General features: G+C 44.1%; 1 protein-coding gene and 4 non-coding genes across 7 annotated transcripts; 4 read left to right on the forward strand and 1 right to left on the reverse strand.

Moving 5' to 3' along the window:
* The first annotated feature begins 10850 nt into the window (after positions 1-10850).
* On the forward strand, positions 10851-10923 carry trnak-uuu. The gene has a single exon. It is a non-coding gene; the product is annotated as a tRNA-Lys (tRNA).
* A 1241-nt stretch (positions 10924-12164) lies between these two features.
* LOC121559433 (LON peptidase N-terminal domain and RING finger protein 2-like) lies at positions 12165-24170 on the forward strand. Of its 3 annotated transcripts, none has more exons than XM_045225508.1 (10): positions 12165-12353; positions 20128-20246; positions 20358-20480; positions 20598-20895; positions 21070-21187; positions 21272-21386; positions 21524-21645; positions 21794-21952; positions 22499-22811; positions 23070-24170. In XM_045225508.1, the coding sequence occupies exons 1-10, from the start codon at positions 12305-12307 to the stop codon at positions 23268-23270; spliced, it is 1617 nt and encodes a 538-aa protein (XP_045081443.1). In that variant the 5' UTR covers positions 12165-12304; the 3' UTR covers positions 23271-24170. The 3 variants fall into 3 exon arrangements, with proteins under 3 accessions (XP_045081443.1, XP_041728592.2, XP_045081442.1); XM_041872658.2 differs by lacking the exon at positions 12165-12353 and adding an exon at positions 17786-18803; XM_045225507.1 differs by lacking the exon at positions 12165-12353 and adding an exon at positions 17786-18803 and having other exon boundaries at positions 21082-21187.
* trnak-cuu lies at positions 14056-14128 on the forward strand. The gene has a single exon. It is a non-coding gene; the product is annotated as a tRNA-Lys (tRNA).
* On the reverse strand, positions 14433-14506 carry trnan-guu. Its single transcript has one exon. It is a non-coding gene; the product is annotated as a tRNA-Asn (tRNA).
* On the forward strand, positions 14886-14959 carry trnan-guu. Its single transcript has one exon. It is a non-coding gene; the product is annotated as a tRNA-Asn (tRNA).
* Positions 24171-24819: the final 649 nt, after the last annotated feature.

Genomic DNA, 24819 nt, shown 5'->3' on the forward strand with positions numbered 1-24819 from the left:
TACTAGCAGGTTCAAGCCAGCAGAGGGGGCTGGTCTGTGGTGTGTGTGTGGTTGGGTGGTCCTACAGGTCTTTGAAAAAGAAGACTGTAGTAGTGTGGGGACTGCTCTGTCGTATCCTCTCCTGTAGATCTGGCTCCAGGCTGCTCACAGCCATAGAACTCTTCTGTGGGAACAGGGCACAGCACAGAGGAGTGGCAAACACCAGGCACAGACCCACCAGTCCCACCTGTACTGGGGCGTTTAGGACTGGGAACCGCTGAGGAGAGAACAAAGTGAGAGAGAAAGTACCAGAATTGAAGGGCAACTCTTGCCATGTGGTTTTCATGTTTTGTAGCCCACTACTGCACCATTGAAATCTGCATTGCGTTGACCCTCCATTGTCTGTCCTTACTTGATGTGCGCCCTCTGCTGCCACTGGGGTTCACTGCAATTTTTACTTGCATTGACCCTCCATTGTCTGTCCTTACTTGATGTGCGCCCTCTGCTGCCACTGGGGTTCACTGCAATTTTTACTTGAACGTGAGTGGAACGTCTATTTTAGGTCATGGCTAGAAGGGATCCAGCTTTTGTCAAATTAACGTCAGATTTGACTATTCGTAGCGGGTTAGGAGAACGTACTCAGCAGGGTAGGATAATTAACGTAGCAGGTTATGAAAATTAGGTTAGGGTTAGCTAAAATACAAAACTCAACTTTTGATGTTAATTCGACAAAAGATGGAGCCCTTCTAGCCATGATCATTTATAGAAGGTTTATAGCAGTGGTTCTCAGTCCTGGTCCTGGCGACCCAAAGGGGTGCACATTTTTGTTTTTGCCCTAGCACTACACACCTGATTCAAATCAATCTGAGTCTGAGGAGTTGATGGTTTGAATCAGGTGTGTAGTGCTAGGGCAAAAACAAAAATGTACATCCCTTTGGGTCCCCAGGACCAGGATTGAGAACCGCTGGGCTATAGTGTCATGTTTATGGTGTTGCAATCATCTTCAAATCAAAGTTTATTGGTCGAATACACAGATTTGCAGATGTTATCGCAGGTGCAGTGAAATGCTTGTGTTTCTAGCTCCAACAGTGCAGCAATACTTAGTAAAAAAAATACAATACACATGTAGTCCATAAATTAAGAAATATCAGAAAGAGCAATGTCAGAGACTGGAATATAAATATACAGTGTACAAAACATTAAGGACACCTTCCTAGTATTAGGTTCTTGACACAAACCGGTGTGCCTGGCACCTACTACCATACCCTGTTCAGAAGCACTTACAGTGAGGGAAAAAAGTATTTGATCCCCTGCTGATTTTGTATGTTTGCCCACTGACAAAGAAATGATCAGTCTATAATTTTAATGGTAGGTTTATTTGAACAGTGAGAGACAAAATAACAACAAAGAATTCCAGAAAAACGCGTGTCAAAAATGTTATAAATTGATTTGCAATTTAATGAGGGAAATAAGTATTTAGGTTTTGGCAAACTCCAAGTGGGCTGTCATGTGCCTTTTACTAAGGAGTGGCTTCCCTCTGGCCACTCTACCATAAACACCTGATTGGTGGAGTGTTGCAGAGATGGGGTTGTCCTTCTGGAAGGTTCTCGAGCTCTGTCAGTGACCATCGGGTTCTTGGTCATCTCCCTGACCATGGCCCTTCTCCCCCGATTGCTCAATTTGGTCGGGCGGCCAGCTCTAGGAAGAGTCTTGGTGGTTCAAAACTTCTTCCATTTAAGAATGATGGAGGCCACTGTGTTCTTGGGGACCTTCAATGCTGCAGACATTTTTTTTTGGTACCCTTCCCCAGTGCATCGACACAATCCTGTCTTGGAGCTCTACAGACAATTCCTTCGACCTGATGGCTTGGTTTTTGCTCTGACATGCACTGTCAATTATGTGACCTTATATAGACAGGTGTGTGCCTTTCCATTCAATTGAATTTACCACAGGTGGACTCCAATCAAGTTGTAGAAACATCTCAAGGATGATCAATGGAAACAGAATGCACCTGAGCTCAATTTCGTGTTTTCGCTTTGTCATTATGTGGTATTGTGTAGCTGGCGCGGTCTGCTCGTTGCCGACTACTGCGTTGTGTTCCGGTGCACTGAAGACAAGACACAGGCGTACTTGAAGGCACTTTATTGTGTACAACTCTCTCAATCTGTTCAACATCAAGGAGAGAAAATGTTCAAAACTCTACCCTCGACCAGAATCCGCCTCTCTCAGTCGAGTACAATGCAGACTCAGTATAATCACATTCAAAAATACAAGGAATAAAATACAACATAATTGGAAAATAAACATCGCATCTGGTGTATATCTTATGTATGTGTCATATTGCATGTTATCTCTGCCAAAAACTGAGCTTTTAGCCTTTACATTAATACTGTGCAACATGACATAAACCATCTTTCAAATAGGTAATACATACAGTAATATGCACGAAGCAACATGTAATCCTTCACATTTGAGCTTTCCAGTGCCATTAAACACTAATCAATACATGAAAACATTTTAAATGAACACATATTTTTAACCTGATATAGGGAATACATACCTGTTCAACATCAAGGAGAGAAAATGTTCAAAACTCTACCCTCGACCAGAATCCGCCTAACATAAAAAGAACAACGTGGGCTTCAACACAAGAGGATAGAATGACGATTGCTAACTTACAGCTAAACAAAACACGAGGTTAGCTAAGTTAGCAATTTCTCAAACTCTCAAAAACAGCTAAATTCACGACACAGCTTGATTAAATGTACGTACACTCATCATATAATATACATACAAGTTACTATATGCACTGAAACGTTTTAGTTTTAACAGGTATATCAAGTTTATATCACGCCGAAGTGAACACATACCTCTCTCAGTCGAGTACAATGCTGACTGAGAAAAGCATGAGACCCCTCCGCATATAACCAAACCAACACTCTAGAGGGCGCACTTACACAACTAACTCTCCCAATATCTGTAAACTACACGAAATGCTGAACAATACAATATTTTGGTGAAATCAACTCACAAAATAAAATAAAAAATAGAAAATGAACGGTTGCAAAAATCTGTAATTCTTTGACCTGTTACATTCACCCCTCTTTAATTTCACCAAAATCCTTCGCACGACGAGGTTGGAAAATAACCAAAAACATATAGAATAAAACTCTTGTCCACTTGGTCCAAGATAGCCCTGGGACTCCATTTCCCATATACAGCGTATAAAGCTACTTACAAAGTAAGTTAAAAGAAAACAGCAGTTGATCAGGCTACTGCCCCTTCTAGTGAATATGATGCCTTATACACCATATGAAATCTTGGAACACTTTCCCTCCAATATGAACATCTCATGACCCAGGTCATACTACTGGTAATAAAGAAAAATATCTTAATCTAAAAAATGTATCTAAAATAAAGAACGGAAAGACAGTGACCTTCTGACTCCTGTAACAAAACCCTTGGTGAGTGGTTTTTGCACCATGTTCTCTATCAAGCGATCGACTGCCTTAACAACCCTGCCAGTACGTGTTCTGACAACCTGACTTTCAAACCCTTGTACTTGGGAGGGTATCTGACTATCAATCAATGTAACAGGTGAATTGACGTCCGAAGACCCTGTCTCATCTAAGTCAGGAACATCAATTGGGGCAACAGAGTCAGTGTCAATCATGTGCAAATCAGGGGGGTCACTGGAATCCGACAAGTCTCTCACAGGTGAGTATTCATTTTCCCCTTGGCCTCTGGCCTCTTTAGACTGGGCTCTCGTGGGTGTCAGTTGAACAGACTTCCTGGACAGAGAGTGGGGCATCTCATTCTCCATCTCAGACTCATCAGCTTCTCCAATAGACTCAGAGTCAGAGGATGCGTTTAACCACGAACATGTACGGTCCTCAGAAGCATCTACTGCTAGGCCACTCAAAGCATCAACAGAAGGAGGCTGAAACTCACTGGCCACATCCGAGGCAGCTCCATTCGTCTCTTCATCGCTTAGTTCTGGCATGGGCAAGAAGCTCACGTCCAACATCAAATTCCGATGAACAACTTTTGTTTTCCCACTTTCGTCTCTGACTTTGTAAACGTGAGTCTGAGGGTTCCGGTCTATGATGGTATACATAGTGGCTTCCCACTTATCCGCTAACTTCCTCTTCCCTCTCTCTGCTTTATTAGCTAACAAAACTCGGTCGCCAACGTTCAAGTGGGTTCCACGAACTCTCTTGTTGTAGTCATCAGCTTGATGTTGCTGTCGTTTCCTCGCATGCTGCTGAGCTATGTCGGCAGCCACATGGAGGTTCACCATCAGTTTCTCTGCATAGGTCTTATAATTCACCACGACTGGATCCCTCAAGACTTGTTTGAAGACCATGTCTACTGGGAGTCTGGGGACTCGACCATACATCAAATAGAATGGAGGATATCCAGTTGTTTCATGAGTGGTGGCATTATACGCAAAAGTCAAAGTCTGTATCTGTTGGACCCAGTGTTGCTTAGCTGTCAGGGGTAGGGTGCGCAACATACTGCCAAGTGTCCTATTGAACCTTTCGGTTTGCCCATTTCCCATGGGATGGTATGCTGTTGTGTGTGTTTTCATAATCCCTGTGAGGCTGAGGAGTTCAGCTATGAGTTTGCTTTCAAAATTGGCCTCTTGATCAGAATGTATTCGCTCTGGGAAACCGTAGATGCAGAATATGTTATCCCATAACTTCTTTGCTATTTGCTTTGCAGTTTGGTTTATGCAGGGAAAGGCATGAGCCAATTTTGTAAAGTGGTCTGTTATGACTAACACATCGACAGATCTTTGCTTACAGTCCTCAGCACTCCAAAAATCAATGCACACCAGCTCCATGGGTGCCGAAGTGCGAATGCTCTCCAAGGGAGCTCGGGCAGCTGGTTCAGGGGTCTTTGCAAGGATACAGCGTTGGCAGCATTTCACATATTCCTTGATGTCTCTTCCCATTTGCGGCCAGAAGAAACGCTGTCGGGCAAGGTGTGCTGTTCTAGCCTGCCCTTGATGCCCAGCGAAGTCATGCACACCAGCGAGAGCTTTGGCCTTCAAGCTAGCAGGCAGCACAAACTGATACCTCTTCTCTCTGCTTAATGGGTCTTTGGTTACCCTATATAGGACTCCGTCCTGGACTTTTAGATGATGCCACTGCTTGCACAGTGTCTGGGTCGTAAGAGCTAACCTCCTCCTCCCTCGCCTAGGTGGTGGCTCACCCCTCTGAATGAGTGGCAGGACTTCCCTGATAACTGGATCTATTTCCTGGCTGTGCCTCAGCTCGCCGATGGAGAGGGCTGGAAGTGTGTCTTGTTCTGAGGGCACCGCCTGGGGAAGAGCATTGAGAAACTGTGTTGCTCTTATCTCTGCTCCCCTTTCCCACTCTACATGAGCTTCACAAGCAGATTTCACATGAGAGGGTTCTTGACTGCCGGCCAGCCTGTCTTGAGTGGGGTCCATAGTTACACAGCACCCTGCATCAAGTGCCTGGAGACACTGGGTCTTACTCCGGAAGAGATCTTGGACTTTCTCCTCTTTGGTTCCCTCCGCCTCGGCCAAAATACTTTCATAGGGCTCACTGATCAACCTTTGGCTCACTGATTTAGCAAACGGATCTCTACTCAGGGCATCTGCCACAATGTTCTTTACCCCAGGAATGTGTTTGATACTGAAGGTGTATGGGGAAAGCTTTGCCACCCACCTCTGTTCGCAAGCGTCAAGTTTTGGTTTGGTCATTATATAGGTCAAAGGATTATTGTCGGTCCACACTGTAAAAGTGTGGCCTTTCAACCAGTGGCTGAATTTTTCACAAACACTCCATTTGAGCGCCAAGAACTCCAGTCGGTGAGCAGGATACCTCTTTTGTGAGCCAGTGAGGGTCTTGCTGGCAAAGGCGATCGGGCGTGCCTTCGTTTCTCCTTCTGGTATCTGGGACAGAACTGCCCCAAGGCCATCAAGAGATGCATCAATGGACAGAACCAAGGGCTTAGTAAAGTCTGGATGGCTAAGGACCACACAATTCAGGAGCTTCTCCTTAAGGCCGGCGAAAGCGGAATCGCAGTCAAGGGTCCAATCCGCAGGTTTGAGCTTTCTGTAGACTCCCGCATTCTGACTGTACTTCCCGGCCTTTCCTCTCCGTTTCTGGCCAGCTGTGAGAGCAAACAGGGGTTTTGCGATGGAGGAGCAATTTGGTATGTAGTGTTGGTAATAAAATACCATCCCCAGGAACGACTTCACTCTGCGAACTGAAGGAGTGCAGCCATCATCTTCCATCAAGTCCCTCTTTGACATTTTGGTGATGACCTCGACCTTCTCTGGGTCAACAGCAACACCGTCACTGTCAACGATGTGTCCGAGAAACTTCACAGATCTCCGCAACAGATGGCATTTTTTTGGACTCAACTTTAGATTGTGCTCCCGTAGCCTCTGGAAAACAACCTCTAATCTGCTGAGGGCCTGCTGTTCATTGGGGGCAAATATCAAGAGATCATCTAGGTAGCACAAGAGACTGCTGAAGTTAAGATCGCCAAAGATACTCAGCATCATCCTCATGAAGGACGCTGGACTGTTGCAAAGCCCCTGTGGCATTCTGTTATACTCGTGCAGGCCTAATGGTGTTGTGAAGGCGGTATACTTTTTGTCCTCCTCATGCATGGTCAAGTTATAAAATCCAGATGTGAGGTCCATGGTGCTGAAGACAGCATTACCGCCAAGGGCAGCCAAGCAGTCCGATTGATGGGGCAAAGGATGAGCATCCTTGATAGTTCTTGCATTCAGCCATCTAAAGTCTGTGCATATCCGGAGGTCGCCATTTTTCTTCCAAACCATCACGAGTGGAGAAGCATATTCACTCATTGATTTCCGTATGATTTCCTGTTCCTCCATCTCGGTGAGAACTTGGCGCAGCTTTTGATAGTGGGCTGGCGGCACTCTGCGATATGGAAGACGGAAGGGACGGTCGTCAGTGAGGCGGATCCTATGGGCAAAGCCCTTGGCTTCTCCACAGTCAAGATTATGCTTTGAAAATATATCCTGATATTTCTCCAGCAATGTCACAAGTTGGAGCTTGGTGGAGGGGCTCGCTTCACAATGATCAATGTCGACATTTCCTAGACCAGACTTCTGCAGTCTGTCTTTCAGGTCACCGTTGTCGTCCTGTTCCACATGAGTCACTCTAACAGAGCCAGCATCACTCTGACAGGAACCCTGGAACAGTGTGAGATCTTCAGCTGCAACACAAGTAGAGACGTCCGCAAGCTTGCAGTTCCTTTTCAGTGTGAGTGGTTTGTCTGAGATATTAGTGATTTTCATTGGAGTCCAGCCATCTCCCCATAGTGGTGTTACCACTCTCCCCACCATAATGCCCCGAGGCACACACCTGGAGGTTGTAGGCTCCACCATAACTGTACTCCCAGGTGACTTGGGTATATTACTTGGCAGTCTTCCCCACAGCAGGTACTCTTGTTTGGGAAGGAGAGTCACCGCCTGAGTTAGCTTCACTGTCCCTACTTTTCCTGGGACATCTTCACCCCTCCATCTTGTGAGACTGGTCATCATTTCTAGAAACTGTTCGCCATCTGGAGACCCTTTTGTGTTGCTCGAGATAAGTGTCCAATAACTGTTCTCGTTTTTCAGCTGATGCAGTACACGTTTCAACATGTTGGTGCCTACTATTATGTCGTCTTTCTGACCAGTGATCACCAGAACTGGGACCATGCACTTTACCCCATACAGACTTAGTTCCATGTCATACATGCACTTGGGGCGCACTTGTACTCCTCCACAGCCAACAAGGATGATATGCTGTGAGAGTTCTTGATGTGGGGTCAAGACGCTATCCGATAGTAGTCTCTGCTCTGCCTCTTCACTTATCGTGCAGGCCATTGAGCCTGTATCGAGGAGCCCTTGCAACTGAGCACAGCCATTAACTGTCACCGGTGCGTGAAATAACTCACTGAACGTCTCAACTCTGTGAATATTCTGAACAATTACCGTGCAATTATCAGACATTGCTTTACAGACATTGACATACATCTCCTTCAATTCTTCACTTTCTTCAAGGGTTGAATCTTCAACGCTCACACATCCCCTTTCCGTATGTGAGCTATCTAGTTTAAACTGGCTCCACCTTGCTCAGAGTTAGGTGGTGTGTGCGCTAACTGTGGCTGAGCGTTAATTCTTGGCCGGCGCTATTGGCATTGTCTCTTCCAATGGCCGGGCTTGTAACAGCCCATACAGAGGTTCGCCTGTCTACAGTGTGCAGTAGTTGAATGTTCGGCAGACTGACAGACTTTACATCTACTCTGAACAATGGCTGCTGGCCCCCTGCTTGGTGGCACGACTGCTGTTGTGTGTGCCGTCTGCTCTAGCACACGGTTCAGCAAGCCAATGAGAGACTGCATGCAGATGCTCTCTGTCTGAGGAGAGGATGGAAGCCCCATTGCCTTTGGGTAACCAGTAAGGTCTGTTGGGTTTTCAGCAGTGACTGTCTCTGTGGTTAATGCCTGAGCATGTGCACCAATGTTCTTTGGCCGATAAGATTTGGCTTGACACATTGTTCTAGCCTCTCTCTGATGTTCAACGAGGTGTTCCTGAATCTCATTTGCTGTCCACTTTTCAGCTGTTTTGCACTTTAGGACACTTGCAAGAGCGGGGTCGGGACAGTGTTTCACCAGCATCATTGTGACTTCGTGAGAGGGGTCCTCAATGTTTCGCCCCTGCCTTCTCAGACACTCATCTGCGACATCCACACCCTTGTTCAAGCGTATCCAATAGTCCATGGGACTTTCTCCGACCAGAGGAAGTGTGTTATAGAAATCTGCTAAAGGCATAGAGGAGTAGGTTAACTCACTGAAATGTTGTTTCAGAATATCAAAGACGAGCTTGGAGTTCTCAGCTGGCTGCAGCGATGGCATACTGCGCAGGGTAACTTTAACAATGTCTCTAGCCTTTCCCATTAGTCTTGACATTATTTCATGGGAGTGCTCTTGCGGGTGTACACCCCTCTTATTCAGGTAAACGCTCATAATCTCTTCCCACTCATGCACTGTGTGTTTGTCTGTTCCATCACCCCTGAAGTACGGCGGCTCTTTGACATCTGTCTTCATGACTAACTTTACTCCTGTCATGTTCAAATCAGACTGTCCATATCCTAAGTTCAGGCTAGGCGTAGGAGTGGTTTGGTTATCTGCACTACCAACAGATCTCTGTAATTGGCTAGCAATGTTCTCTCCTATTTCATGAGCTAACTGTGTGATGAGACTCCCTAGGTCTGCAGAACTCACATGTGAACTAGACACTGGAGAATGTTCATCTGTTTGGGTGTGAGTGTATGAAAATGCAGGACGGCCCACTGAACTAACGCTGCTTGCAATGTCTGGAGCATCTCTTAAGCTACGCATGTGTGGTGCGGGGGAATATTCATCAGTGCGTAAGCGTGTGGACGAGAGTACAGGTCTGCCTAGTATACCAGCACCCCTAACCGGTGTGCTCTCCACCCTACTCATAAACCTGCCCCTCCCCAGGCTTACCCCTGCAGCATCTCCAACACTAAATGGTGTCTGCGCATCCTTACCATCAGTCATTTTTTTTTTTTTTATAGAAAGTTGTAATAGACTATGGTAATGATATGTGAATCACCAGAACATGTGAATATGAAAAAAAAATTTGTAAAATGATAGAAGTAGCTGAGGTAAGCAATTAAGAGCTACAATTTACACATTAATGTTTGCCCTTATACTTGTCAACGTTCCGAAGAGGTTCCTACTCGTCACAGCAACCACCGGCGATCACCCTGGCGATGATCTGAAGCGAAGATATCCGGGTCACGGCACCAATGTAGCTGGCGCGGTCTGCTCTTTGCCGACTACTGCGTTGTGTTCCGGTGCACTGAAGACAAGACACTGGCGTACTTGAAGGCACTTTATTGTGTACAACTCTCTCAATCTGTTCAACATCAAGGAGAGAAAATGTTCAAAACTCTACCCTCGACCAGAATCCGCCTCTCCCAGTCGAGTACAATGCAGACTGAGAAAAGTATGACACCACTCCGCATATAACCAAACCAACACTCTAGAGGGCGCACTTACACAATTAACTCTCCCAATATCTGTAAACTACACGAAATGCTGAACAATACAATATTTTGGTGAAATCAACTCACAAAATAAAATAAAAAATAAAAAAATGAACGGTTGCAAAAATCTGTAATTCTTTGACCTGTTACAATTGTATGTATATTGAGGATTTATTTATTGATTTAATCCATTTTAGAATAAGGCTGTAATGTAACAAAATGTGGAAAAGGTCAAGGCAAGGGGTCTGAATACGTTCCAAAGGCACTGTACATATAAAGTGGGTGAAGCAGTATGTAAACATTATTAAACTGACCAGTGTTCAATGTCTTTGTACATATGTATATCGTGTGAGTTTATTGACATGCACTGCCGTCTAGTATACAGATGCAGTATACCGTCTAGTAAACAGTTCCATAGGAACAGATGGCTCCCTGTCTCCAGAGCTTCGATGACAGGGCCTTCTCCGGTGTTGCTCTGGAACTCCCTCCAGCCATCCGTGACTCGAAGTCTTTCAGTCCCTCCTAAAGCCCCACCTCTTTGACAAGGCCCACCCTTAAGCCCCCACAAAACAATATCATGCCAACTGACCAGCCAGACCAGGTAAGACTACACCACCAGGTGGCAGGCCACTCAACACTAACGCCTGTCCTCCAGTCCCACCCATCAAAGTGCTGAGAGGAGCAGTCAGTTCCAGTGTTATGGTTGGTTATAATTTCTGACAAATAGCTATCATAGTTTCTAACACTGAACATTTATAATGGCAGTTTATAATGGCAGTTCCTCTCGCAGGGGAAAGAGCCCGGATAGCTCAGTCGGTAGAGCATCAGACTTTTAATCTGAGGGTCCAGGGTTCAAGTCCCTGTTCGGGCGATACAATTTTCTCTTCAGGGTTGCTAGAATCTTGCGTCCCCTCATAATGGGTAGTTCAATTACGCAAATCATTGCTGTACACTTTTCAGTGGAGTGACCTCGGTTGAACAAGTAGACCTGCAAAAGAGATTTTTGGACTGACAAAAACAAGATGTAATTTGTCCTAGGCTCTGAAGTTTATGCATTTGTTGTTGCATACTTTAAATTTGAAATGCATCCCGTAGCCTACCAAAGTTTTTTTTAAGGGGTTGCTTGTCCGATGAAGGACAGGTATGCAATAGTAGGCCTATGGCGCTAATGGCTGACCTCAAATTGGGCCTATGGATCGGAGTCGGCTATGCTCGGCTATAAGCTGTTATTAAACTATCTGCTATTACACACAGAAAATAAGCGGATCATCACAAATAATATAGTAGCCAAGAATTGTATTTATGTACAATAAATTAAAAGTCATTAAGGAGTTGCAAGACTAGAATTCAGGAAAAACAGCACAGCTGGCTTGTGCATATTTGCCTCCTGGTAGTAAGAAAAAAGTGTCTTTGTAATGGTGCAGATACATCAACCTGCACCAATTCGCTTCAGGGGTCTCTTAGCTGTCCACCTGCAGTCCAGGTGTGCAGCCCAAAAAAAGCATGCATGGGCCAACTGTTGCTCGTTATGAGTCTCATGAAAATTGACATTGATTTTATGTAAAATATGTAGGCATATGTTTATTTAGGCTCACAAGCTAGTTTTTTTCAGAAATTTTTGGTTTATTAAAGACCATATTCTAATGTCTCCTTTTCTGCTCATATTGACAGATTGGCCTTGGCGAGAGAAGGCGAGGCTGTTGTGTTCAGCATTAGTAACTCTCACTCAAGACAGTATAAATGGTAAGCCATGCGGTTTTCATGTTTTGTGGGCCACCACTGCACCATTGAAATCTCCATTGCAATGACCCTCCATTGTCTATCCCATTGGTGCCCAGGAAGTCGACCGCGAACTTCTTTCTTGTAGACCGCATAAAAGTTTTCAAAATGTACGCACTAAAAATATACATTTTGGCAATTCACAGTGTTACCATAGAGTCTGCTTAAAAATAATGAGGTCCACAGTTCTGAAGCACCGTATGCTTTGCTTACAGGTTAGGTTCTTTGTCGAATATTACTGCACAGCCAAAATATTTTTTTAAACTGCTTGATTGACATAAAATTGGACCAACCCGTGGCACTATAGTTGCTACACTTGTTTTCCAAACTGTCGCTACCACAGCAACCGTCTGCAGTTAGTACGTTTACATTTCCACGCTTGGGAGACCTGTTACAGAATATTCTTTGTTGTTCCAGTGGTAGTTGTTTTTTTTACAACGTTTTTTCTATGAAGTTGCGGTTACGTTTTTAATATGAGTGCTGGACCAAGCAGCAAGAAACCGAAAATCTACCACTTTCACAGTGAGTGGGGGAAGATACTTTTTTCACCACAACAAATTCCAAATGTGTGTGTCTGATCTGCCATTCAACTGTGGTCGATATGTTGAACAGGTGAACAACATTATCGCAGACTTTGACTGATGCTTTCCAGACTTTGCGTAGAAGAGGGTGTAAAAAGTAGATCCTATGTAACTAAAGTCTGGGCACGCCTGGTCTAACCCATAGAGAATGATAGAGGACTCTAGTGCCCAAAAGCCAGTTTTAGCATGGGTGGTGCCATTGAGACTTTAACCATTTTAAAGTAGTAAACTGTGTGGTACTTCCTATGGGTTAAGGAAGGAACACATAATTCAATGTGGGTCATTCGGAGGGATCGTCCAATGAATTTATACTCGTGAGCAAACATTCCATAACTGCAGGTGGAGGTAAATCGCCAACCTTGGCTTTATACCTATTCAAACAGCACACTCCAGGTGGCAGTATGTACCCTTTTAGTTTGTTTACCAACTCATAGAAGTAGTAGAAGAATAAAATGGACTACTTCAAAATGGAGATGGACTCAATGGCGCTGTCCAAGGGGCCAGGGTTCCGATCTAGAGGCACGGTTTCCATTGTTCCTACAGATTTGCTTCGGTACTGCAGTTTAAGTGACCGCCCGGCCCAGAAAGACAAATTCCATAGAAGGCCACATAGAGAAGTCAGATTAAAAAATCTGAGTAATGGATCGACAGTTTTTAGTCATCACCTTTGTGCACAAAACATACAATGAATTATTCAAATAATTGTCCATGAGGCCGATATTTTAAATTTTTCATTACTCACAGCTGAAGATATTTACATGTTATATTCATCCAATGTCTGCCATGTTTTTGGATGACGTGATGATGCGATGTTGGTCAGTATAAACCGTTTGCAACCCAGAAATAGAAGGCGCTGCCCTGCAATCACAGACACCATAATGGGACAGATACAATGATGAGTCCTCTGTCATTCTCTATGGTCTATCGTTGACGTGCTTCTCTGCTGCCACTGTGGGCTACTGCAAGTTTTACTTGAATGGGAGTGGAACATCTATTTTAGAAGAGCAATACAGTGTTTATGGTGTAACAAAGTTTATTGAAAGAGCGTTTATCTTTACAAACCATGGTATTTACATGTGATCCTCAGGCCTCGTTGGCGCAGTAGGCAGCGCGTCAGTCTCATAATCTGAAGGTCGTGAGTTCGAGCCTCACACGGGGCAGAATGCTTTTCTTGTAATTTTACTGTTGAGACATGTTTTTATAAATTTTACAATATTTTATTTTGAATAATGTTTATGGAGAATCATCACTATGTATGCCTCTGTGTTTGACAGTAGTAGAGTAGTTGAAACTCGCATGCTGAAGTTTCCCTAAACACAGTGGAGGCCGCTGAGGGCAGGACGGCTCATAATAATGGCTGGAACGGAGCCAATGGAATGGCATCAAACCATGTGTTTGATATATTTGATACCATTCCACTCATTCCCCTCCAGCCATTACCACAAGCCCGTTCCCCCCAGTTAAGGTGCCACCAACCTCTTGTGCTGGGATCCCATTTGGCTATTGCTATTTATGTTGTCCTGTCTTTTGTCCCAACTCTTCTTTGTGACCAGGCCCCACCCATACTCTTCTTTTATTGTTGAAGTAGGAGTTGCTGGCATGGCCAATAGTTTTAAACTCTGAGGAAAGCAATGGCACTCAGTGCCCGGCTAGCTCAGTCGGTAGAGCATGAGACTCTTAATCTCAGGGTCGTGGGTTCGAGCCCCACGTTGGGCGCAAAGCTTTTTGTAGGGACAACGGCAGAGAGGAAGTGAACCTGGAATTTGTGTAACATGTATTTTACTAAAATGAAAGTATAATTGAGAGCACCCTTCACAGGAGCCATGGCAGACGCCAGTCTCCCGGCGCTCTCTTTTCTGGGTGCTGAGATTATGGTAGACGGAACAGCACTCATTCTGTCATGGCAGTAAATTACCGGTATATGTGTTTAGGGAAAGAGGTTTGCAAAAGCTTAGCTGAATCTCCAGCATGTTGTCACTGATTTTGTTAAAAATATTTGTAGGAGACAACTAAAAGATTTCGTCCCTGGGTGGGCTCGAACCACCAACCTTTAGATTAACAGTCTAACGCGCTAGCCGATTGCGCCACAGAGACGGTGAAACCACTCTCAATAAACTCGTCCTAAAAATCTGCATCGTCTGAGGTCGGGTGACTTTGTCAGATCTTTGTTAGAATTTAGAGAGCACCGGTAAGGGATGATTTGTATTTCAGGTAGTCTCAGGATGTTGACACTGATCTCTCATTAGCACAGCCAACTATGGGTGCTGCCGTGCTGGAGCAAGGCACTGAAAAGTGAAAAGCAGAGGCTCTGAAAAGATTGTTACTGGTGCAGGTCTTCTCAGAGCAGTGCATGTGTAGCAAAGGAAGTCACTTAGCGTTGAAAAGCGTTGAAAAGCACCCCAAGTCTGACAGAGTTGGTCTGACACGAGGACAAGGACATTCTTAATAACGGTCACATAACCTTGGTGGCAACGTCTCTGTGGCGCAATCGGCTAGCGCGTTAGACTGTTAATCTAAAGGTTGGTGGTTCAAGCCCACCCAGGGACGAGATTATAATTATTTTGCCGCCGAATAAATAGGTCCTTGCAATCCAGAATCCTTGGGACGTCCCAACACCATTAAACTTGAAATGTAAAATGGTTAAGGATAGGTAAGGGTTACGATTAAGGTTAGGGTAGGGTTTAGGGTATGGACGTCCCAAGGATCTCGGATAGCACTAACCATATTAAATAGGGTAGTGTTTCTAAATCTTTTTTGGTTACTGTACCACCAACTTAATTTTTCTGCCCGGAGTACCCCTGAAGTACCTCATGTGAGTTTTACCAGTAGGCTTATGGTCTCATGAGCCTTCTCAAATACCCCCTGTGGATAGGCCAATTACCCCCAGGGGTCCTAGTACCCCTGGTTGGGAACCACTGGGGTAGATCTCTGACAGCAGCCTTTGTAGAGGCTGATTAGTTTCCTCGAGTTTGACGCTGTGATCTTGAATGCGCTCAGCCTACAATGCGCGCTAATGATGATGAATGTTGGTCATCCTAACTGTTCATGACGAGAAATGACAGCTTCCAGTTGACCTCCTCCTGTTGACCTTTTATCGCATGTTTGGGTCAGTCACATGACAGATAAGTCACCAATAAATGGTAATAAATGTCATGTAAAACATAACTTGGCTTTGTTCTCTTTCAGATCAGGGATCGCTTGTCTACATGGAGCTCGTCCGTCAAGACGCAATTGTCCCGCTTTCTAACATAAAACAATGGATCAGTGATATGATATGGCCCAATTAAATAGTGCAATGAGAGGGGAGTAGACATAACAAAGAACAGACACCTTGTTGCTCATTGTTCAGATATCAGATTTCAAAACCTAACCAAGCTTTAAGTTGCATTTCTTCACAAGGCTGTCATACTGAAGACAAACAGTGTTGCCATGGTAAAACAAGCTGCCCCAGCACGTTGTTCAACTGAATGGGGAAATTAAATGCTGAGTGTTCACTTCTACTAACTGCTATTAATAGTTCAATAAACACATTGTTCCATTCAGTGCTTTCTTGTAAACCCCCCACTCCCCACTCTCTGCCTATGCTGTGCTGAATGGTGAGATTGCCACGTTTTTTTGGTGTGCCCTGAGCATGTGCCACTGTTTGGCAGACAGGTGACATTAAATACTATTCTATGACAACGTTATGTGTATTTTATGCATTGTAGACTGACGGTGACCCAGTCAGCACATTTAAGCAAATCTCATAACGGAACTGAATACATATTGAACATTACAGGCATTGTATTGAACAATATATATTTCCCATATCTAAGGGGCCATATGAAATCTGGAGGGAGTGCAAACTTCAAAGAGCTCGGGGAACATCAAGTTGTTTAGACAATTGAGGTGCACCCAAGTGCTGCCACTGGGAAAGTTTAGGCAAAGTATGAAAGGGTGGGCCTTCTGAACCGAAGCGACTTTATATAACATGGCTCTTTTTGTAACGTTTCAGACTAATGCCATCTTGAACAGGTCTCTCTTGCGAAATAGATTTAAATGTCTACCGCCGTTGTGCTATTGATCAAGGCACTTTACCCCCCCCAAACTGCTCCAGGGGTGCTGCACTGTGGCTGTCCCTGGCTCGGACCCCAACTACTCTCTGTGTATATACAGAAACCACAGCTATGTGGAAGCACCTGCTTTCAATATACTTTGTATCCCTCATTTGTGTTTCTTTTATTTTGGCAGTTACCTGTATGTATGTACGTACTGTATGTCAAATAAAATTGTATTTGCCACATGCTTCGTAAACAAGTGTAGACTAAGAGTGAAATGCTTACTTATGGGCCCTTTTCCAACAATGCAGAGTTAAGATAAAGATTTTAAACGATATATAGAAATAGTGACAGGAGGAATAAAGACACAGTGAATAACAACAACGAGTAAAAATAACACGGCTATATACAGGAAGTACCAGTACCTAGTAAAAATAACACAGCTATATACAGGAAGTACCAGTACCTAGTAAAAATAACACGGCTATATACAGGAAGTACCAGTACCAGTACCGAGTCGATGTGCAGCGGTACGAGGTAATTTAGGTAGCTATGTACATATAGGTAGGGGTAAAGTAACTAGGCAACAGGATAGATAATAGACAGTAGCAGCAGCATATGTGGTGAGTGTGAATGGGTGTGAGGCGTGTGTGTGTTGGGATATCAGTGTTTGTGGGTGGAGTCAGTGCAAGAGAGTTAGTGCAAAAAAGTATGCATGTCTACCGGGGAGAATGGGATATGAAACGAAAAAATCTGTTGCTCATGTAGTAAATGGACCATGTAAAGTAATCCTTATCTTAAATGGATCTATTATTTTTTTTAGAATAACCTGTATGAGTAAAAGTTTTAAAAATAAAACATAACAGCCTCCAGTATCTAGACACTGGGGTTCTACCATAGATTACCATTTGAGTTAAGCTTTGGCACACACAGTAACAAACAGTCATTAGCCTACCAATAATGACATCTGATAATAAATAACCATTATGTTTAGTTTATAATCATCCAGTGACCCACTTTCTTGTTTCACATACTTATGTAAAAACAATATGCTTACATCATAATTTTTTTTGATGAGGCTTTGTAAGCTACTGTGGACAAATATAGAACCTTTGCATTATACTCCTAGGCTCTAGAAATAAATAACTTTATCTTAGTTATAAGTATCCATTTCATAATCTCCAAGAAACTGACCTTTTCCATTCATCAGAAATGTTCACTTACACAACCTCTCGTCCATTATAAAACAAACCATATAACACCACCAAAAAAAACATAACACACCAATGGGCGTGCTCCCTTGAAGTCACATGCCATTACCAAATTCAGCGCAGTCACCTAGGTCGCAGTAAAATTAGGTTGACAGAAAGAGGTGACCGTCTACCTTTGCCGATACGTTTGGAACTAATGGGTCTTATTTTATTTATTAGGCGTTGTTGATTAATTTTAAGTCGAATATGCATTGAGAATGGCTAGCCAATCGCGCGTTGCCTAATTCAGGAGGTTATACAAACTTTCAGTGTAGCAGGTTACATAAAAAGCAACCAGTTATTGGACAAAGTGAATTCTCGGTCTGTCTCTATTGATCAATTCATTTATTTTATTTGAATAACATTATTTTTTTTTTTACATAGACGTTATAGACTTCACTGATATGGATGTTCTTTTGGAAAACCACTTGGATTATTTTATACACGACAATACTGCTGCTACGGGCTTGAGTCCAGAAATGCTTGCAGTTACACGGGAAGCCTTCGGTGCTGGGGACTTCAACCTCCTTGCTGAGATCTACAGCTCCCAGCTGGCGGATCTCCGACACCCGGACCGGAGCCTCTGCCTCCTGAAAGCGGACGCGCTCAGCAGGGCTGGGCGGATAGCGGAGGCTCTGGACTCATACTGCATCGCCGCCAACTTGGACAGGTTACGACCAAACGAACTAGGGTCTCTCGTTGACTGTATTGCGCACACTTTGCGGGTAAAAGAATGCCTAAAAGAATGCACAGACTACAATGGGGTTTCTGAGGATGAGCATTCGTTGGAACTGTTCTCATGTCGGCTTTGCAAGTGCTTGTTAATCGAGCCAACAACTTTGGAATGCGGCCATACATTCTGCAAACCATGCATTGAGGATGACGGGATCAAAGAATGTGAAATCTGTCGTTACAAACTGAACAAAACAAATAGAGAATTAAAACCAATCGGTTTTAGAGTGAATGTAGTACTCAGGTGCCTGTTGGGTAAATGGTTTTGCGCAGAGAGTGAAGCAAGACGATGCTGGCTTGAAGGGGATAGAATGCGGAACGAACGGGGCTTTATCAACGCTCTTGAAAAATACAACAAAGCTATTGAAAAAGGTAAAATAACAACGTATTTAAAGGGACAATCCGCAGTGGAGACAAAGCGTATTCAGCGACACTGTTTTCGTAAAAAGTTTAGGGATGGGGCTGGAGTAATGTAACCACTCAAATTCATAGACAGAACTAACATTGCAGTTAAACAAGCTTACATTTTGGGTTCTGATAAGAGTACAACAGTTGAACTAAGCTCATGAGACATTTAAGATATATTCTTTAAGAATCAATGGGTACATAACATACATTTTAAGTCAAAATGAATGTAGCAACTGAAGAGTTCCCCTTTAACATTACATCATCACTCTTTTCTCATGATCTTTTTGTGCAAATTGAAATAAAAGCCTGTAACCCACTTCTGTGAAGTGCATATGCTTGTAATAGGTTATGTCAACCCATAAGGTCAAAGCCATGTTATCAACATCACCGATTGAAGGGGAACAGCCCCAGTCTGCAGGGATTATCCCATCACTGCCACCAATGTAGCGATTGGGTGAGGGAACCAGTGGTTATGGGATAAGTGCTTTACCACCCGTGCCACGTTCATAACACAAACTATACCAGATATAGGTTGGGATACATTGGCATCATCACACCATGATGACAAGTTCAGCTAAGGCATGAGTTGTGTAAGGCATGAGTTGTGTATGCCTGTGGACTTCGAGGGAACTCTAGTCTAGGGATCAGAGTACGCAGAAAGCTAGCTTCTACCTTTATTTCATGGATAGGTAGCTATGGTAGGCTTTCCAAATAGGTCAGGCATTGCATTGACAAATACTTTGTGGTGTTAGACACAGGCAGACATTTTTGTCTTGACTCACACAAAACATTTAATGACAGGGCGTCTGGAAATGACACTCCTTCTCTAATCTTGACCCATCAGTAATGTAGTCCTCAGGGCGCAAGGTAATAGGATAGAGGTATTCAAAGTTCTGTGGACTGAAAGAGGGAATGGTGGAATTGCTTCAACTCATGGCCTGACCGAGCCCAGAACTAGTTACATATGACCTGGATCTTATGAAATAACATTCTGCCCTACATACAGCTTGTCATAATTTGTGTAACTGCATGTAGGTTGAATATTTAGGTAACACATTACCCTTTCAGGGGGGTTGTAAAAGGGTTATTAATACAGTTATAGCTGTTAAGTAATGACTTCTAAATTACATACTAATAATTAACTGTCTTCAAACCCATACAGCATGGTTTTATACTGGGTTTAAGGCATTAACACAATGGACACGAGCAATGGAGGGTGTTGGAGATATGTGAATAACTTAAGCTGAATCTGACTCTTAACTAATGTTTGCATCATCTCTCCTCACAGCCCCCTCTATGTGTAGGCTGCTGGGCCGACGCGCAGAGCTACACATGGAGATGAACAACTTCAGACAGGCCATACAGGATGGAGACACCATGTGCCGACTGACGCCACTCTCTCCCAAGGTAAGAAAACACGCAACTGTTTCCTGATATTAACACATTTACCCAAATGTTTTTGTGTAAATAACCTGAACGATACTGTGGTACTTGGGTTTTGTGTGTTTGTGCTCTCAGGCTCACTACGTGAAGGCCCTGGCTCTGAACAAAGCAGGTTATAATGAAGAGGCCCTGCAAGAATACTTCTACTGTCTGGCTCTGAAGCCAAACTGGACCTCAGTCAAGCTGGAAACGCAAAAGTTAAGCTACAACCACTGTGTTTAATTAGTTAGTTCACCGAACCATATACTCAACCACTTGTGTGCCTGATTGACTGCGATGACTGCCAGTCACTGTCTTATCTCTTTCCCCCTGTAGATGCTGAGTGAGTTGTTTTTTTCCGTGTTCAAGACGGACGGTCTCCCCACGTCATCACTCCGCCCCCACCAAACAGGTCTCGCCTCCCACCTCAAACCAGCCTCCCTTCTCCTCAGCTCCCTCCATTCCACCCCTCGTAGATGGAACCAAACCGCTACGGCAGAGACCAAGTCCTCATGTGAGGACTCCAAGACCCTGGCGTCTGTCCTGGCTGCCTTGCCTTTCTCCCCTGGCCTGAAGAGGAAGTTCTCAGGCGAGCCCCAAGGCTCTGCACCCCCCAACAAGCTGCCCAGAAAAGGTACCCAACCCCTCCCATTCCAATTGGCAATTATTTATTGTTGCCAAAAAGTAGATTTTTAAAGTAAAACTAGTGAACAAAAACCTTGCAAAGTATCTTACTGTTGCTTGAATGCAATCATTATAAATGTATAGAAACCTCAGCCACAATAAAATGTACATTTCTTTCTTTGAGTCTTGTGTTCAGATGAGGCAAGCTCATCCCAGATGCCTGCAGCTTGTTGCAGTGGGAGGAGAGAGGTGCCCCCTCAGCTCCTGGATAGCGCTGACATGGAGTGCTCTGTTTGTATGAGGTAAGTCAAACACACACACACACCCTGTCTGTAGGTCCAGTTGTCCCTATGTAGTTATTAAAACCCCCCTTGTGTTTTCTCCAGGCTGTTCTACGAGCCAGTCACCCCCCCCTGTGGACACACCTTCTGCATGAATTGTCTTGAGCGCTGTCTGGACCACAACCCCAAATGCCCCCTGTGTAAAGAGAACATTACAGAGGTAAATAGTCACCACACAGACCTGCCTTCACTACTATTCGAAATGAACACCAATTACTGAAAGACAACATGAGGTAAAAATGAGTTATGACCCAGATTCCCCTTGTTATCTAATTGAACCTGTTGTTGTAATTGCAGTACATGGCCACTAGAGGGTACCATAAGACCCTGCTGATGGAGGAGATGCTGCAGCGCTACCTGTCTGAGGAGCTGATTGAGAGGAGCAAGGTGCACCAGGAAGAGATGGCAGAGCTGTCAAAGTAAGTCAGGCCTCATTATGTTTCAGCCCCTAACCCCTTCTCAAAACAAAATGGCTGACCATTTTTTTGAATCCATCATTATGATACAATATTAGGTGGGCAGAATATCATATTTAGTGGTTTAACCCACATTTTATTCTCTCTGCAGCTTGACCCAGGAAGTGCCCATCTTCATCTGCACCATGGCATTCCCCACAATCCCCTGCCCCCTGCAAGTCTTCGAGCCGTGTTATAGGCTGATGATCCGACGCTGTATGGAGACGGGAACCAAGCAGTTTGGAATGTGCATCAGTGACGACATCAAAGGGTGAGTGGAAGTTTTACACCTGTGCCCACACAGCCATCAAAACACTTTGACACTAGTTTAACCAAAAGGGTAGCAAACCTGTGTTTGCGACTCAATTCAAGACCATGTTAGGCCACTGAACTAAAGCCTACCCTAGACATTTTATCTGGGTGCTAACAGGTTTCCGGCTTAGTTACTCATCCACACAGGCGTAGCTCTGTGAGCTACCTCCACTACACTAGCCTATCGCTCACACTTTCACTCCAGCAGATTCACGTAAGCAAATAGCTAATACAGATGTAGGAACTTAATTTGATCTTTCTTTTGTTGCAGAGAATTTCCCTGCACAGCAGGAAATGCAAACTTGTAGTGTATTTGAGTTTTAAAGAGGCTTCTAAAGTTTGTAATTTCGACGAAAAAATGGATCAACCCCTACAACAATGTCCATTAATTATAATCCACATAATAATTCACATTTCCTGTTGCTGCAGAATTATTTTTCTGCTGTAGCAAACTGGCTCAAAATAAGATCCTACATCTGTATTCCCTGCGTTTCCCTGGCCACAGCTTTGCAGACTACGGCTGCATGTTGGAGGTGAAAGACATGAAGTTCCAACCAGACGGGCGCTCGGTGGTCGACACAGTCGGAGTGTCCCGCTTCAGAGTGCTGAGCCACGGCCACCGTGACGGCTACAACACAGCCAAGATAGAGCACCTGGAGGACCAGAAGGTGGATGGAGAGGAGCTGGCGGAGCTGCAGAAGCTGCATGACTCTGTGTACGAGCAGGCCAGCGCCTGGTTTACCTCCCTCAAAGACAACATGAAGAACCAGATCGTCAGCCACTTTGGACAGCTGCCCGAAAAAGACCCTGACATGCAGGTAAGAAACAGTCAGCAGATACGTACAGTAGAACTAGGCTTCAGAGTTTATCCTGGTTTCGTTGCCTGCTCAGGAAACTCAGACCCTATAGAACCACCCAGATAAATCTAAATCCCCATATCTGTTAATCTAAGATCTGATTAAACTAATAAACTGTGGAATATTGGCAATGGACACTTTTTTAGCTGTAATATGGAATCATTCTCTGTGTCCTGTTCTCTTCTCTAACCCTACCATGCTCTGCCTCTGTGTTCTCAGGGGAGTGCCAGTGGTCCTGCATGGTGTTGGTGGCTGCTGGCCGTACTGCCCCTGGAGAAGAGAGCCCAGCTAAGCATCCTGGCCATGACCACCCTCCGAGAGCGCCTCAGCACCACCCGCCGCGTGCTCAGCCTCGTCACACGCAAACACCCGCCACCACGGCGACCATCTTCATCAGCAGCAGCATCATCATCACTGTAGTAGCCTCCCTAGAGGTGATCAGTTTAGAATCATCTGGGCCCAGTTTGTCAAAAGTTATCTATCTGGATTTCACCTGTCGGTTAGGATTAAATGCATAGAAATATAATTAATAGAACGGGAGTCCCCGATGAAGTCAATGATTTGTCTGTTCTATTCATTATATTTCTATGCATTTAATCCTATCCGATAGACTAAATCTGGATAGATAACTTTTGGAAAACTGGGCCCTGGAGAAGAAGGGAGACGATACTAAATTTTCCTCAGAAGCTCTAGCCTCAGATAAAGAGTTTCAACATTGGGAATGATTTACCAGTGTTGTTCATAATCTCAGGAATGGGTTCTACTTGAGTCTTTAAAAAAGGATCGATGGACTAGTCCTACCCAACCAAAACACATAAATGTGTCAGGTTTGCGCACATATATTTGGGTCAATTCCATTAAGTCCAGTTTTGTCATGTTTGTGTGTGGTACATTAGGTTATTATTGTCCTCTTGTCTTATTATTGGCCTGTGTACAAATGAGGCCTTAACTTATTTTTGCAATGTTTTTTGCTACTATTTGTCACGTAAAGCCAATTTTCATGTACAGAAATGTAGCATTTTTCTATGGGACATAATGAATAGAATAATGCACCCCATCCCTTACTGGAAAAGCACAAGACATTGCAGTAGCACAGAACATCCACAGGGTGGCAGTAAAAGTGTGAACAAAGAGGATCAATGCAGACAGCCTTACATTTATTTGAACAGGTGTTTTTTGTGGAGGACAGATCCACCCCTTTCCTTTCCATCACAAAAACAATGGACAGTAGGACAACACCCCTGTGATTCAACAGCCTATTTTTAGTTGAGTTCAATTAATCAAAGCTTGATTAAATATAGTAAGCCTAACTCATGTCTTTATAAGTCCACAGAGTGTATACTTCGGCTTCATAGCTAGTCAACCATCTTGATAAATTAACCAATTATTTTCAGCTCGCTTAATTCCCCAGATGCACATCAGAACTAATGTTTGCAGCCTCGCCATGGTGTTTTCCCAACAACTGCTGTGTACTCCTGGTCTAGCCAGACTGGTCACAGGAGCTGAAGTTGGTTTTAAAAACAGTATCTTTGTCCCAGGTTGAAGTCCCTTAAGGGAAAGATCATCGTTGGATGCTGTACAGCAGGGGTGTCAAACTCATTCCATGGAGGGCCGAGTGTCTGCAGGTTTTTCGGTTTTTCCTTTCAATTAAGACCTAGACAACCAGGTGAGGGAAGCTCCTTACTAATTAGTGACCTTAATTAATTAAGTACAATGGTGGAGCGAAAACCCACAGATACTCTGCCCTCTGTGGAATGAGTTTGACATGCTGTACAATAACAATGAGGCCAAGTGGTGTTTCTTTCCACTGTGCTGTTGTGAGGCATGCATAGACGCTCACCTTCATAGTTATCTACATGAGTCTATTCCAAAAATCACTCTTTCCCCCACAAACAGAGGTTGTCAAGAGGCCTGGGCAAAGGCACAACATATGCCATATCCCAAATTGTAAGGACTGGTGTACTCTGTG

Source organism: Coregonus clupeaformis, chromosome 16, assembly GCF_020615455.1.
Source record: "Coregonus clupeaformis isolate EN_2021a chromosome 16, ASM2061545v1, whole genome shotgun sequence".
NCBI lineage: Eukaryota > Metazoa > Chordata > Actinopteri > Salmoniformes > Salmonidae > Coregonus > Coregonus clupeaformis.

Excerpts from the sequence above, each read along its gene's own strand:
- LOC121559433 (XM_041872658.2), top strand. The coding sequence starts at position 18,104 with ATGGATGTTCTTTTGGAAAACCACTTGGATTATTTTATACACGACAAT. Across the intron at positions 21,188-21,271 it reads GAGTGCTCTGTTTGTATGAG|GCTGTTCTACGAGCCAGTCA; the intron begins GTAAGTCAAACA and ends TGTTTTCTCCAG. Across the intron at positions 21,646-21,793 it reads GAGATGGCAGAGCTGTCAAA|CTTGACCCAGGAAGTGCCCA; the intron begins GTAAGTCAGGCC and ends TTCTCTCTGCAG.